Below are 11,988 nucleotides of genomic sequence, written 5' to 3'. Positions count from 1 at the left end.
TAGTGGTGGGCGCGGCGGGCATCCATGGCGTGGCGGGCAGCCGCCTTGCGTGGCCGGAGGGCGCGGCGGGCGGCCGGCGGGCGTGGCGCGCCGGCGTGTGTGGGCGGGGGGCGCGGCGGGCGGGCGGCGGCCGTTGCGCGCCAGCGTTCGTGGGGCGGGCAGCGTAGCGTGCGTGGCGCGGCGGGCGCGGCGGCCGGCGTGCGTGGCGCGGCGGGCGCGGCGGCCGGCGTGCGTGGCGCGGTGGGCGCGGCGGCCAGCGTGCGTGGGCGGCAGGCGTGCGGTGGCGTGGCGCGGCTGGACTGGGCCACGGGCCTATATTTACCTCTGCCGCGCCCTGACGAGTGGCACATCACTGTCGTGCCTTGATGCGTGGCGTGTCACAGCCGCGCCATGATCAGTGGCGCGGCAAGGCTGGCCACGTCACCGGTCAACCGCCCTGTCGCTGCCTACGTGGCAGCCTTGCCGCACCCCAATGCATGGCGCGGTAGCGTTAATTCGCCGCCCCGTACGAATAGGCGCGGCCAAAAGTGTTAGATTTGAAAAAAAAAAAAAGACAGTGTTAGTTTTAAAATTAGTTTAAAAAATATGTTAAAAAAATCATAGTGGGTGCCTCGCTTCGACTAGACCATGTTTCTGAAAGGTTACATGGTCTATAAAGAGAGGTTGTCAGTTTGCTCTGTACATGTATACTAGAGCCGATCAGGTTTACGAATTTTTCTAAAATGAAAAGAAGGACCTAGGTAGTTTAATTCAGCTGATCTAGTTGTGTTTAATTTTTTAGCATGGGAAATTGCAAAAAGCTGATCTGCATACTAGTGCTTGTGGGGAGCACACAGCTTTCGGGGGCGCACACTAACAGTGCATACCTCGTTTGTGAAATAAAGGTGGTGGATGGAGAAATGCCACAGGATCCCACTTTGCAAAAGTTGATAAGTGCTCCCATTGTTCCACAGTTCCTACCAAGATACTGAGCTCATCTTTTTTTGCCTGTCTTCCAGATCTTTTCTCCTTCTCATGGCCGGTATTGCATTGATAGCCATGATAACTGCTATTTTCTGAGAGCAGGTGTCTGTTTTCTTTTGTCTGAAAGTTGTTAAGGATCTCTTCTCCTTTAGTTCTGGAGATCTGTGGAAGGGTGGCCAGACACTACAGTCAATGTATCCAAATGAACTATGCATTAAGAAAAAAAATCTTATCCTGTAAATGTGGCGCCGTTTTTATATATATAAATGGTCAGGCTTGCGAGCTTTTGAAAAAAAAAGTGTAGAACATCAAAATGGTGCTGCAGAAAGTCGTAGGTTGTATTTGTGTCCGACTTCAATTTTTTTTCTTATTCCGCATATAATTATCTTTTTCTTTTTTCTGAACAAATGGTACCTATCATAACTTTTTAAAGTTAAGACACCATTGCTCTATTGCGTACTGCTATAGAACCAAAGATATACTTTGCAACTATATGTCTATTTCATTTTGATTCAGCAAAACAATGAAATTGACATGGACTTGCTTTTGTGGATTAAAATTTTCTTAATCTGCATTATTTGCACGTGCCATGATTTTTGTTGTTTTCATAAGGTGTAAAGAAGATGACATTCATACGGTGCTACATGAAGTGCCTCAAACTCAAGGTAAAATTCAACCAAGCCTTTTTATGTCAAGAAACACGATACTAGCGCAAACACACTCGTGGAAAGATTCTCAGATTGATAAAGATACCACACGTGCACGCTATAGATGGACATATCACATATCACTAAAATATATAATAGCACCATTAATTACTAAATAAAATAAATCTAGGAGTGCGACCATCTTGCCAAGTCGAGAATGTGGGCAAGCCTAAGGGTGTGTTTGGTTGGGCTTTTGCCTTTGGCTTTTGGCCCAAAAAGCCAAAAGCCCAATCAAAGAGGCTGCTTTTTCAGGCTGCTTTTTCAGAAGCAGCTGCTTTTTCGTAGTACATTTTTGAAAGCTGGTCTGACCCTGCTTTTGGCTTTTGGCTTTCTGCTTTTCGAAATTGGTGGCATAAAAAGTTTTTTCATAGTTGTTTCAAGAGAGATAAAGATAGAAGGTATATTTTATACTTGTTTAACCAAACAGCTTTCAGTTTTTCTACAGCTCACAGCCCACAGCAGCTTTCCCACAGCTCACAGCCCACAGCAGCTTTTTCCTACAGCCACAGCTCAACAAAACACACCCTAAGGGTCTGTTTGGTTGGACTGTGAGCTGTGGAAAAGCTGTTGTGGGCTGTGAGCTGTCAGCTGTGAGAAAGCCGAAAGCCGTTTTGTTGAAACAGCTATGAGACTGTAGGTTTGGCAAGAAAGGTATGTAATGCCCCTGGAAGGTACGAGGGACTGTTGATATGCAAATTGATCGTAAAACACTGTGTTGTTCACTTAATCACATGTAAATTACCATTTTAGAAAGGATTTTTTTTTTTAATTTTGCAACCACCATTACCATATTGTCAACATGAATACATAGATAACATTTGACAAAAGATATAGGGTTCATATAAATGTCCACCATTAACATATGGTCCACATAATTATCTCCCTCTTGTCCTAACCAAAGCATCAGCTATTCTACTATGAATGATATTCATTGTATCCTCATTCTCCCCATCTGGACTCTCATCTCCTTGTGTTTGGGTTGTGCCACATGTCTCTTGTAGTAGGTAGTCCTCATCAGCATCACATCTATCGAACACTTTATCATGCAAATTGCTCTCACCAATAAAATTATGCAATGTCATGCAAGCAAGAATAATATGCTTCTGAGTACGAGTGGAGAAACTTGGCATGTCCTTCAAAATACGCCATTTCTGCTTCAACACTCTGAAAGCCCGCTCAATGACATTTCGAAGGGATGAATGCAAAAAATTGAAAATCCCGTACTTCCCTTGAGGAGGATGCCCAGAACGAAGCTAGAATTCTGGTATGTGGTATGTGCTTCCTTTGAAAGGGACAAGATATCCTACTCGGTTTGGATAACTAGAGTCCACAAGATAATATTTTCCTACAAAACCAAATCAAATCATCAAAGGAAAACAACAATAGAACTATTACTAACTCTTAACCAACAATGCATACCTTTGGGAGGCACGGGAAATGAAGGAAAATTTGCTAATGCATGATTGAGGATTCGTGTGTCATGTGCTGAACCCGGCCAACCAGCAACCGCAAAGATAAACCCCATATCAAAGTCACAAACAACTAGCACGTTCTGAGATGTATATCCATGTCGACATGTGTGGTTAACCACTTCCTCTGCTGGAACGGCAACCTTAACATGTGAACCGTCTATAGCTCCAATAGCGCCTTTGAAATAAGGCAAGTAACACAATATGAAAGCATTGAAAATGAACAATGAATAATGACAGTAAAGTGCTTACAGCTAGGTGTTCATCCCACCATTCCTTAGAGCACTCAACATGCTCAAATTTGACCCCAACTTTTCACTTCACTTTTGGTGCCGCAGAGTCGATGAATAATATTTCCCTTTCTTTCTGCACAAACAAGCAGATGAGAGTCATTGGTCATTCCTTGCTTGATAAGAAATAATTTGTAACTTATAATGAACAATATGGGCAATACGCATGCTCTATGGATTACAATTTAACATTTAGGGATTTTGTTTGGATCACAACTTGCATGTCACAGAAAGATAAGGTTCTTATTAGTTGCAGAATTAAAACCTATGACTAAGAGCATACAAGCATAAAAAAGAAACCTACTTGCCAAATAAGGTTCTTCCACCCAAACAAAGATCAAAGTACGTACAAGCTAGAACAAGAATGGTTATACAAGAATTGAAAAAAATGGGCAAGCAATAACTAGATTTCCATGTGGTATCAAGTAATTGAAAAGACGGATGATCTGTCGGGATGGTTCCAATCATCCGATGCACAATCCGGTGCATATTTTTAGCATGTTTAAGTCTAATCTCATCCCATTAAACTTTTTTTGAGATACTAGACTTAAAACATATCCAATGTGGTCACTCTTGACCTAACTTGGTGAAAGTATATCATGTGTTTGCATCCAAATGCTCTCAAATTGAACTCCCATCAAGTTACTAGTCTCGACACCCCTTAATAATACAACCAAAAATAAAAACAAACACCTAAACACTAAGTTAACTACCTCCAAACACCAACTTTGCACATGAACCCTATAGTGTTCTTAATCTTCGTGAGCATTCTTGTGTCCATACTTAAAATCATAAGAACATCCATGTGACCTCAATGTGACTGATTCTATGATGTCCATATATATGCTTAAACTTGTCATATGGATGAATTGAATACAAAATTTGACATGTTCGTGAAATTTACAACTGAGTGTTGGCATAGCACGTCTAAGGGGTATAAGCCTACAAGGGTCGTGCCTGAGCCTTACCATTGGCACAATAGACATGGCACATATAGCTAGTCGTTCCTATCATGCCCATGCCTAGGCGTGCTCTACGTAGGCATGTTCGTGGCATGTAATGTCGTGCAGTCCGTTTGGGCATCTGTACGGAGCACTGACCTAGCACTCTTTTCTCAGACTATTTTGATCTTTTCTCAGACTATTTTAATTTTAAAAATAGGGCTTTTAAATCACTTATGAAACCTGAACCAATAGCAGAGAATCTCCTTCTAGATATTTATCATACAACAGGAACATACAGGCATTCAGAGTCTCAAGAGCTGTCAAATCCAAATCTCAGTAAACATTATCACTAGCCATCAAATATAATAAGATGGGAAACAGAGAGTCCACCCCTAGGGTTTAAGGGAGGCATAACAGATATCAATTGCCATCAAATCGACATCTTAATAAACATTATCATCATCATTACGCATATTATTTCCCCTATATATCAAGAGCCATCAAATCACCTGCTCTCTTTTTCACTATCTGGCCCAATATTATTTCCCCTACATATACTCCTCAACTACAAGAGAACAACCGCCTTCACGTCACACAACAAGCCAAGACAACTTTCCCATTTGTCCATCCTTTAGGCTCTACCAACAACAGCAAGAAAACCAAAACATCGCCGTCGCCTCCAAAATAAACAATGAATGAAGGGAGGAGCATCAAGCACACATCAATAGTGACACAAAGGCCCTACATGATTGAACAGAAACTTGATGCCTGCCTGCCTCCTTTCCTCCTGGCCCTACCACTATGTCATATGCCACAGCCACCTTCTCTCTTCTAGAGCTATAGAGCTAGAAGCATTGGTACAGGTCTATGGGCTGCTGCTGGTTCCATGCGCTGGCACCAAGAATATCAGAGGCGCTGCTCCATGTTGTGAAGCTGTTCACCATGGCTGGATTTGTAGGAGCAGTGCTGGTGCTGGTGCTTGAGTTCATGTACCAGAGGATATCTGTCAGGGCACCCAGCCTGCTGTCCAGCTCCATCTTCTGGGTCTGCAGAACAGAGTTTTGTGCTTGCACTGCCACAAGGTTCTGGCTGGTTATGCCCAGTGCCATGCTCAGCTGCTTGTTCTGGTCCTTCAGCTGATTTACCTGTTTTAGGCCACAATATTATACACCCTTCAGAGATCTGAATTCAATCCTAGCTTGTTTCTGCTATGTTTAGGTAATTTTGTGAAAAATAAATAATCAACGATAGTAGTAGTAGGTGATGATGGTAGACTTATATATTTTTAGCTTTGATCAGTAAATTAGCTAGGAAGAAATTGATGATTAGTGTGGCCTTTGTGAAAAGGGGGAACGCAATTATTGAGCTTGTTTGGGTAGATATTTCAAGTGGCCTTTGTTGTCACCTGTTTTACTTTTTCACCTGCATATCAGTGCAAGTCTACATGAATAAAAAGTAAAGTAATTGCAAATATTGAACAAACTAATTTAGATCTATGCTTGCATCATGAATTATAATAGAGTTATGCTAGGACATAAATAACACACACATATATATACCTGTGAGGTGAGGTCGTCAAGGTGTTGTTGCTTCCTTAGCCTAGACCTCCGAGCTGACTCCCTGTTCGACTCCTTCCTTCGCTTCCTCCTCTTCTCCATCTGGGCCTGGAGATCCAGGTCATCCTCCGACCTAGAACTCTGGGTCCCCTGGCTTGACCCGGACGAAGTCCCACTTGACATAGTTACCTCTTGGAAATTGAGGTGTAATCTAAACTTTTTCACTCCCTCTTTTTTGGTCAGGTATAGGTACCTCTTTGTTACTACCTTAGTATAATTTTTATATGTGGTAAATATAGACAACACCTAGTTAACTTGAAAAGGTGAGATTAACTACTGGCAGCTAACTGAGAAGACATAAAACCAGTAGAGAAAAACAACAGAGAAGGACTGGACAAGGCGGGTTATGGCGGAACCGATCATAAATCCGGAAAGGAGGTGCTCGGACAGGACGAGCAACAACATCTAAAACAGATGCTGCGGCCTCTCTACTAGCTTATCATCAAGGACAAGGAGGCGAGTACTCTTGTTTAGTTACCTTGGAAATTAGAATTTATTGTATATATCTATGATGTGTGTGAAGAAACTTTTGGCAGGGCTTGGCCTTGGAGAAGAGATAGTGAAAGAAGAAAATTTTAGCAGAACCTCCCCTTGGAAGACTGAAGGTCAGTGCACAAAATTTTGGCAGAATCTCCCCCTGGAAAACTGATGGTCACAGGTGGAAATTTTGGCAGAACCTCCCCTTGGGAAACTTATGTTCACAGGAGCAAATTTTGGCAGAACCTCCCCCTGAAAATGGATGTTCTGAAGCCAAATTTTTGGCAGAACCTCCCCCTTAAAGTGGATGTTCAGAAGCTGAAATTTTGGCAGAACCTCTCCTTGGAAACTATAAGTTTCAGCGACAGAAGGTTGGAGCTCCGGTTATTGCTAGTAGCAGATCAACAGACTGAAGGCGTGTCAGTAACAAATTGTGCTGTTACTGAAGAGACTAGGAGAGAGTGAGAGGGGTGAGGGCCTGAAGGGCAGAATGTGGTTCAGGAAGGTAACCTAGCAAGGGAGCTCGGGAAGAGGGGAAAAGGGAATTGAAGCCTGGAGGAGGGGGCCATTTATAGCCGAAAAATAGGTGGTTTTAGAGTGAGAAAAAAATTGCCAAATTGAATAATTCTTGGTGGAGCAGAAAAGGTGAGGGAAAAGCAAAGTTTGTGTGTTTGTGTGTGTGTAGAGAGAGAGAGAGAGAGAGAGAGGGAAGGAAGGAAGGAGAGGGGGAGGTGTTTAGAATCTTCTGCGGCATCTGCCTCTGCCCGTGTGCTGGCAAGTGGAAACAATAAAAATTGTGGGCTGATATTCGTTGTCACTTCTTTGATTGATTGCTTGCGACGTCTGTGGATGGTTTCAGAATAGCCCTGCCCTGCCCATGGACTAGTAATTGTTCTCTGAGGTGAGCAGGGCGATCCAAAAATAAATGATTAATTGAGAGGGTTCACCTTGACTCTTCAGCAGCAGGAGTATGGAATAGAGTAGTACCTCCTATAGTCCTATTCCTATCTAAAAGATAGTCATCATCAAGTGTGAACAATGAGAAAACAAGCCTCCTTGCTCCATTTCATATTCCGATTCCGAGAAAGAAGCGTGTGTTGGCAGGACTCATTAGTGGGATATAGGATCACTAATTAGAATTAGTGAGCTGAACCTGATCATCAGCAAGAAAAACTATGATTGTTCTCTATCCCCTTTTGATCGCGTGCGTGTGTGGTTTACGCACGCGAAATTCTTTTGAATATGGTTTTCTTTTTCCAGTTTGCAGCAGGGGCAGGTTTGTGCATTGTTTGTTCCTATCCTACCTCTGCACTGCACTGCACAGCTGTTGCCTGTTTGGTCTTGCCTGCTTCTGAGCACAGGAGTACATGGACGACATCTATCAGCAAATAGTAGATGACAAGCCTATTAGCAGTTAACCAGACTGGAGAAATCGTGAAGATGGTAGTTCAGGAGCGCGCAAGAAGAAAGTAGGAAAACACTAGTCACTGAGAAAAGCTGATAACGATTGAGGTGCCACCTGTTGTACTATGCAACGAGCTGTCCTAACAGCTGGTTATAAATCTAGCTTTCATTTGGTGATGAGCGCTTTTTTTATATATACTCCTATTCAGAATCATATAATTGGTGTTGGGGGTCGCTGCTATCACGTCCTTGTCGGAAAATAGTAGTATTTCGCAGAGTAGTTTGATGGAAATTCACAAAGAACGTAATTAGCAGAGCATCTTCTTGAAGTAATGACTAGTGAAAAGTGGGTCTGATCTGCACGCACCCATCAATTATTGAGTAGACAACAACAGCAGCATGATGGCGTGTACTTTCAACTGGAATTGATCGAAGTAAGAATTCAGGAGAACTTTCGGTGAATAATCACTGGACTTGCTCAACTTGAGCAAAACACCCTCCTATCATCGTACGCGACATAGTACTGAAGTTACGCTTATGCAGTTAGCTGCTCTCTGAACTGATCGAAGCCAGTTCATTTCAGGCTTGTCTATCCTTGCTTCAACTAGGACGATGCAAGCACCGTTCTCTCGTTTCAGCTGCTACTTCCAAAGCATTTCATTCTGAAAAAAAAAACCCTATGGTTGGATGCCAATAAAAGTTTGGCCAAACTTGGGACCTGTCTAGAAGGACCGTCAATAAAATTTTTGTTCTCGTCCTGATCGCGCACGCATTTCAATTTTCAAGCACGATAGGCAGTCATCCCTAGTCACATAGGACTAGGAGTATTTGTGATGGTATCTGTTTCTCAAAAAAAAAATGGTGATGGTATCTGCCTACTGTGCAGCATGCATGTAACTGATTGCCTTTTAGCAGCTGAACTACTATTTCACTATTTCAGTCAAATTTCGAGCCTGCCTCAACTGAACCGGCCGGACGGTCACCAAAAGCCTTAAACATGTCAACTGCCAAAAGGATCGCTTGAACTTATCGGTCGCCTTATCAGCTAGAATCTATGGTATTTTTCTCTCACAACAAATCAGCTTCAACCGGCTTTACTACCAGCCAAACAGACTAAATATCCCTGAGCCAAAAATAATGCATGATGTGAATTATAACAAGTTAATAAAGGAGGTACGGTACGCAGCAACTAATAGTAGATGTGTGTTGAGCAAATAAACTGACATATCGGTCAAGAACACGTATCAGATCTCCACTAGCTTTAAAATTGCTTACAGCCTACGCAAGTATATATTATTACCTCTCTCTCAACTCTGCATCTAGGACCATCCATGACTTTTGTTTAGTTCCTTGTTTATTAAGAGTACAAATTAATTCTTTTTTTTTAAAAGCCCAAAGCATATATGCTGTACGTTGCTGCTTTACAAGTGTCAAGAAGTGGCAGTAAACTAGTACCTACTAATCGTTTGGTGTGGCACGGGCGGCTCCATCTGTCACAATTCACACAGAGACTGACAAGTCAAAAGCCGTCGTTTACGTGGCATCAGCCGTCGTCAATCAACACGTAGATACATTCGTAGCTTTTTCTAGAAGATATAAAATAAAGTTATCGATCTAATTAAAATTAAGGCAGTTACTTAGTGTTTTTTTTTAAATACTATTCGGCAAGCTTCATTAATTTGATCAAATAATTAAATCGTTATAATTAAGTTTAGGATGAAATTGACATTTTCGACCTATCGCAGAGAAGATGCCCCCACACTATATATAAATTGGAAATGCTTACACCTGCACGTTCGATCGTCGGACATCGCTGTTCGGGGGGTTTTGACACCATCCCAACAGCCTAACATTATATCCTCTTGTCCATCGTCCTATTCAGAAGCCTCTCGTCCACTCGTCCTCTCGAGAAGGCTCTCCACCGCAACGCCCCCACAGTGCTCCGCCGTGCCACCTCGGCGTTCTTCAAGCGTCCAGGCACCGGCTATCGGCTGGCATCTCCACATCGCCCCAGCGCGGCTGCCCGTGTTCCTCCCTCTCCATGGCGCCTCCTACACACCGTGGCCTTCAATATCCAGAGCGTGTCTGTCTTCTCCACCGGAGTGACCCATCGTGGCCTTCTCCAACGAACCTATCGCGACCTTCTCCACCAGAGCAGCGAGCACCACGCAACTGGCGAGCTCTACATCGGTGAACTCCACACACCAATGAGCCTCTATTTCCAAGCAGCAAGGAGATGTTACACTGAAAGCGCATGTTGCAAACATATGTTTCAGGTATTTCAGATGTATGTTGCAAGTGTTTCGTATCAGTGTTACAAAAGTAGATCGGAATGTTATAAAAGTAGAAAGCGCATGTTGCAAACATATGTTTCAGGTATTTCAGAGGTATGTTGCAAGTGTTTCGTATCAGTGTTACAAAAGTAGATTGGGATGTTATAAAAGTAGAAAGCGCATTTTACAAACATATGTTTCAGATATTTCATAGGTGTGTTGCAAGTGTTTCGTATCAGTGTTACAAAAGTAGATCGGGATGTTATAAAAGTAGATCAGAATATTGCACATATTGCAATATTTATACACGTATGTTTGAAGTGTATGTTCCAAATGTTTCATCTGTATCAGACGTATGTTGCAAGTATTTTTATCTGGATGTTGCAAAAGTAGATCTAAATATTGCATATGCATGCATGTTGCAAGCGTATTTTTCGAGTGGTTTCAGGTGTTTCATACGTCTATTGCAAGTGTTTCATCTGGATAGATGTTACATATGTTTGCAATGATTTTCAAGTGTTTTTCTGGTGTTTTTATAAGTGTTTGAGATGCATGTTTCAAGTGTTTCATCTGTCTTCTTTGTATGTTGTAACTGTTGCATCTGGATGTTTCGAAAGTAGATCGAGGGTTGCACATGTGATGCGCGTGGGAAGCGGCTGGCGGCGCAGGCAACGTCCGAGATAGCGCGGGCCTGCTACCCGGGCGCTCGCCTACAAGCCTGACTCGCTGGGGTGCTCGCTCTAAGCGGGTACTGTCCGACGCTAGCGTCCGGACATTCGCAAGTCCGTATATGAATATAAATATATAAACAGCCATGGCCGAATTACAAGCACCTAGTCAAACTAATATACTGTGCATTTACATTTTACCTCTAAAACCTAATCTCTTTAAAATCTCTATTGTTGTTCATCTACTGATCTCAACAACCATGGATGGCATCCTAGGCTTGCTATTAGTATCATAAATAGGGCACACTAGCGATGTCCACATCCTGACGGATCCCTTCCAAGCGAGAGTTTTTCGACAGCTTTTGCTAATTTTCCTATGAACTAGTTCTTCGTCGCATAAGTATGAAAGTATGATATTTACCTTTTGCAGGTTTGCTTCCAAACCTAGCCATCCATGTGTATAAGGGTGAAGCTAGTTTACCCCTTTTTGGGAAAATCGGGTCACCCTCTAGTTTCCATCTTTTGCAAGACAATAATGTCGCTAGATTTTTTTGCTTTGCAATCTGCGTGTTCTAGCATTTTAGGGTGTGTGGTCATCGTTTTGCACCAACACATAAACTAATAGTTAGTTTTTTCCAAAAAGAGTGTTGACACTAAAACGCATAGTCCCACAAGGACGTCACGTGCAATCCACGTAACCACACTTGCAGCATAGTTTGTAGAATTTGGGAACCCTGGTTTCGCAAACCGGATTCGGTTTAGTCGGGAGCCAACGAACGTTCGTCCAGGAAGCAAACCCTTCCAAGCAAACACGCCTGGATTACCCTAGTATCAGACGAGGATTATGCATTCGTGGAGTCTATTTATTTATTTAAAGCTTTGTGAAAACTGATCCATATGGGAAGTGACAATTTTGGTGGAAATTCGTGGTGAAAAAACTACGAGAAAATATACAAATAACCCATAATTAACACAACTGATTCTCAAGCGGCAAAACCGACCTCCAACCCGCACCGCCATGGCTCGGAGGCATAGCGTTCCATTGATCTCCTCTTCTTCACAACTGGTGCACAAGAATTGCATACATTTCCAGTGTTGGATTAACACAGACATTACTTCTGACATCTACATGGGCCTCGAATTTTTACTTTATCAATTGTTTTTAAATCGGTAATGC

General features: G+C 42.7%; 1 protein-coding gene and 1 pseudogene across 1 annotated transcript; both read right to left on the bottom strand.

Annotated features, from left to right (window-relative positions):
- Positions 1-2,542: 2,542 nt before the first annotated feature.
- LOC136543942 (uncharacterized) lies at positions 2,543-3,539 on the bottom strand (annotated as a pseudogene).
- Positions 3,540-4,691: 1,152 nt separating this feature from the next.
- LOC136541836 (bZIP transcription factor 44-like) lies at positions 4,692-7,013 on the bottom strand. Its single transcript, XM_066533960.1, has 2 exons — positions 5,933-7,013; positions 4,692-5,518 (listed from the first exon to the last, which is right to left on the bottom strand). The coding sequence occupies exons 1-2, from the start codon at positions 6,110-6,112 to the stop codon at positions 5,219-5,221; spliced, it is 480 nt and encodes a 159-aa protein (XP_066390057.1). The 5' UTR covers positions 6,113-7,013; the 3' UTR covers positions 4,692-5,218.
- Positions 7,014-11,988: the final 4,975 nt, after the last annotated feature.

Source organism: Miscanthus floridulus, chromosome 3 (assembly GCF_019320115.1).
Source record: "Miscanthus floridulus cultivar M001 chromosome 3, ASM1932011v1, whole genome shotgun sequence".
NCBI classification, from domain to species: domain Eukaryota; kingdom Viridiplantae; phylum Streptophyta; class Magnoliopsida; order Poales; family Poaceae; genus Miscanthus; species Miscanthus floridulus.
The sequence above is the reverse complement of the archived record's forward strand: the minus strand, read 5'-3'. Positions and strand labels throughout refer to the sequence as shown.

Coding starts and splice junctions, on each gene's coding strand:
- LOC136541836 (XM_066533960.1), bottom strand. CDS start 6,112: ATGTCAAGTGGGACTTCGTCCGGGTCAAGCCAGGGGACCCAGAGTTCT. Junction 5,519..5,932: donor TTGACGACCTCACCTCACAG/GTATATATATGT, acceptor GGCCTAAAACAG/GTAAATCAGCTGAAGGACCA.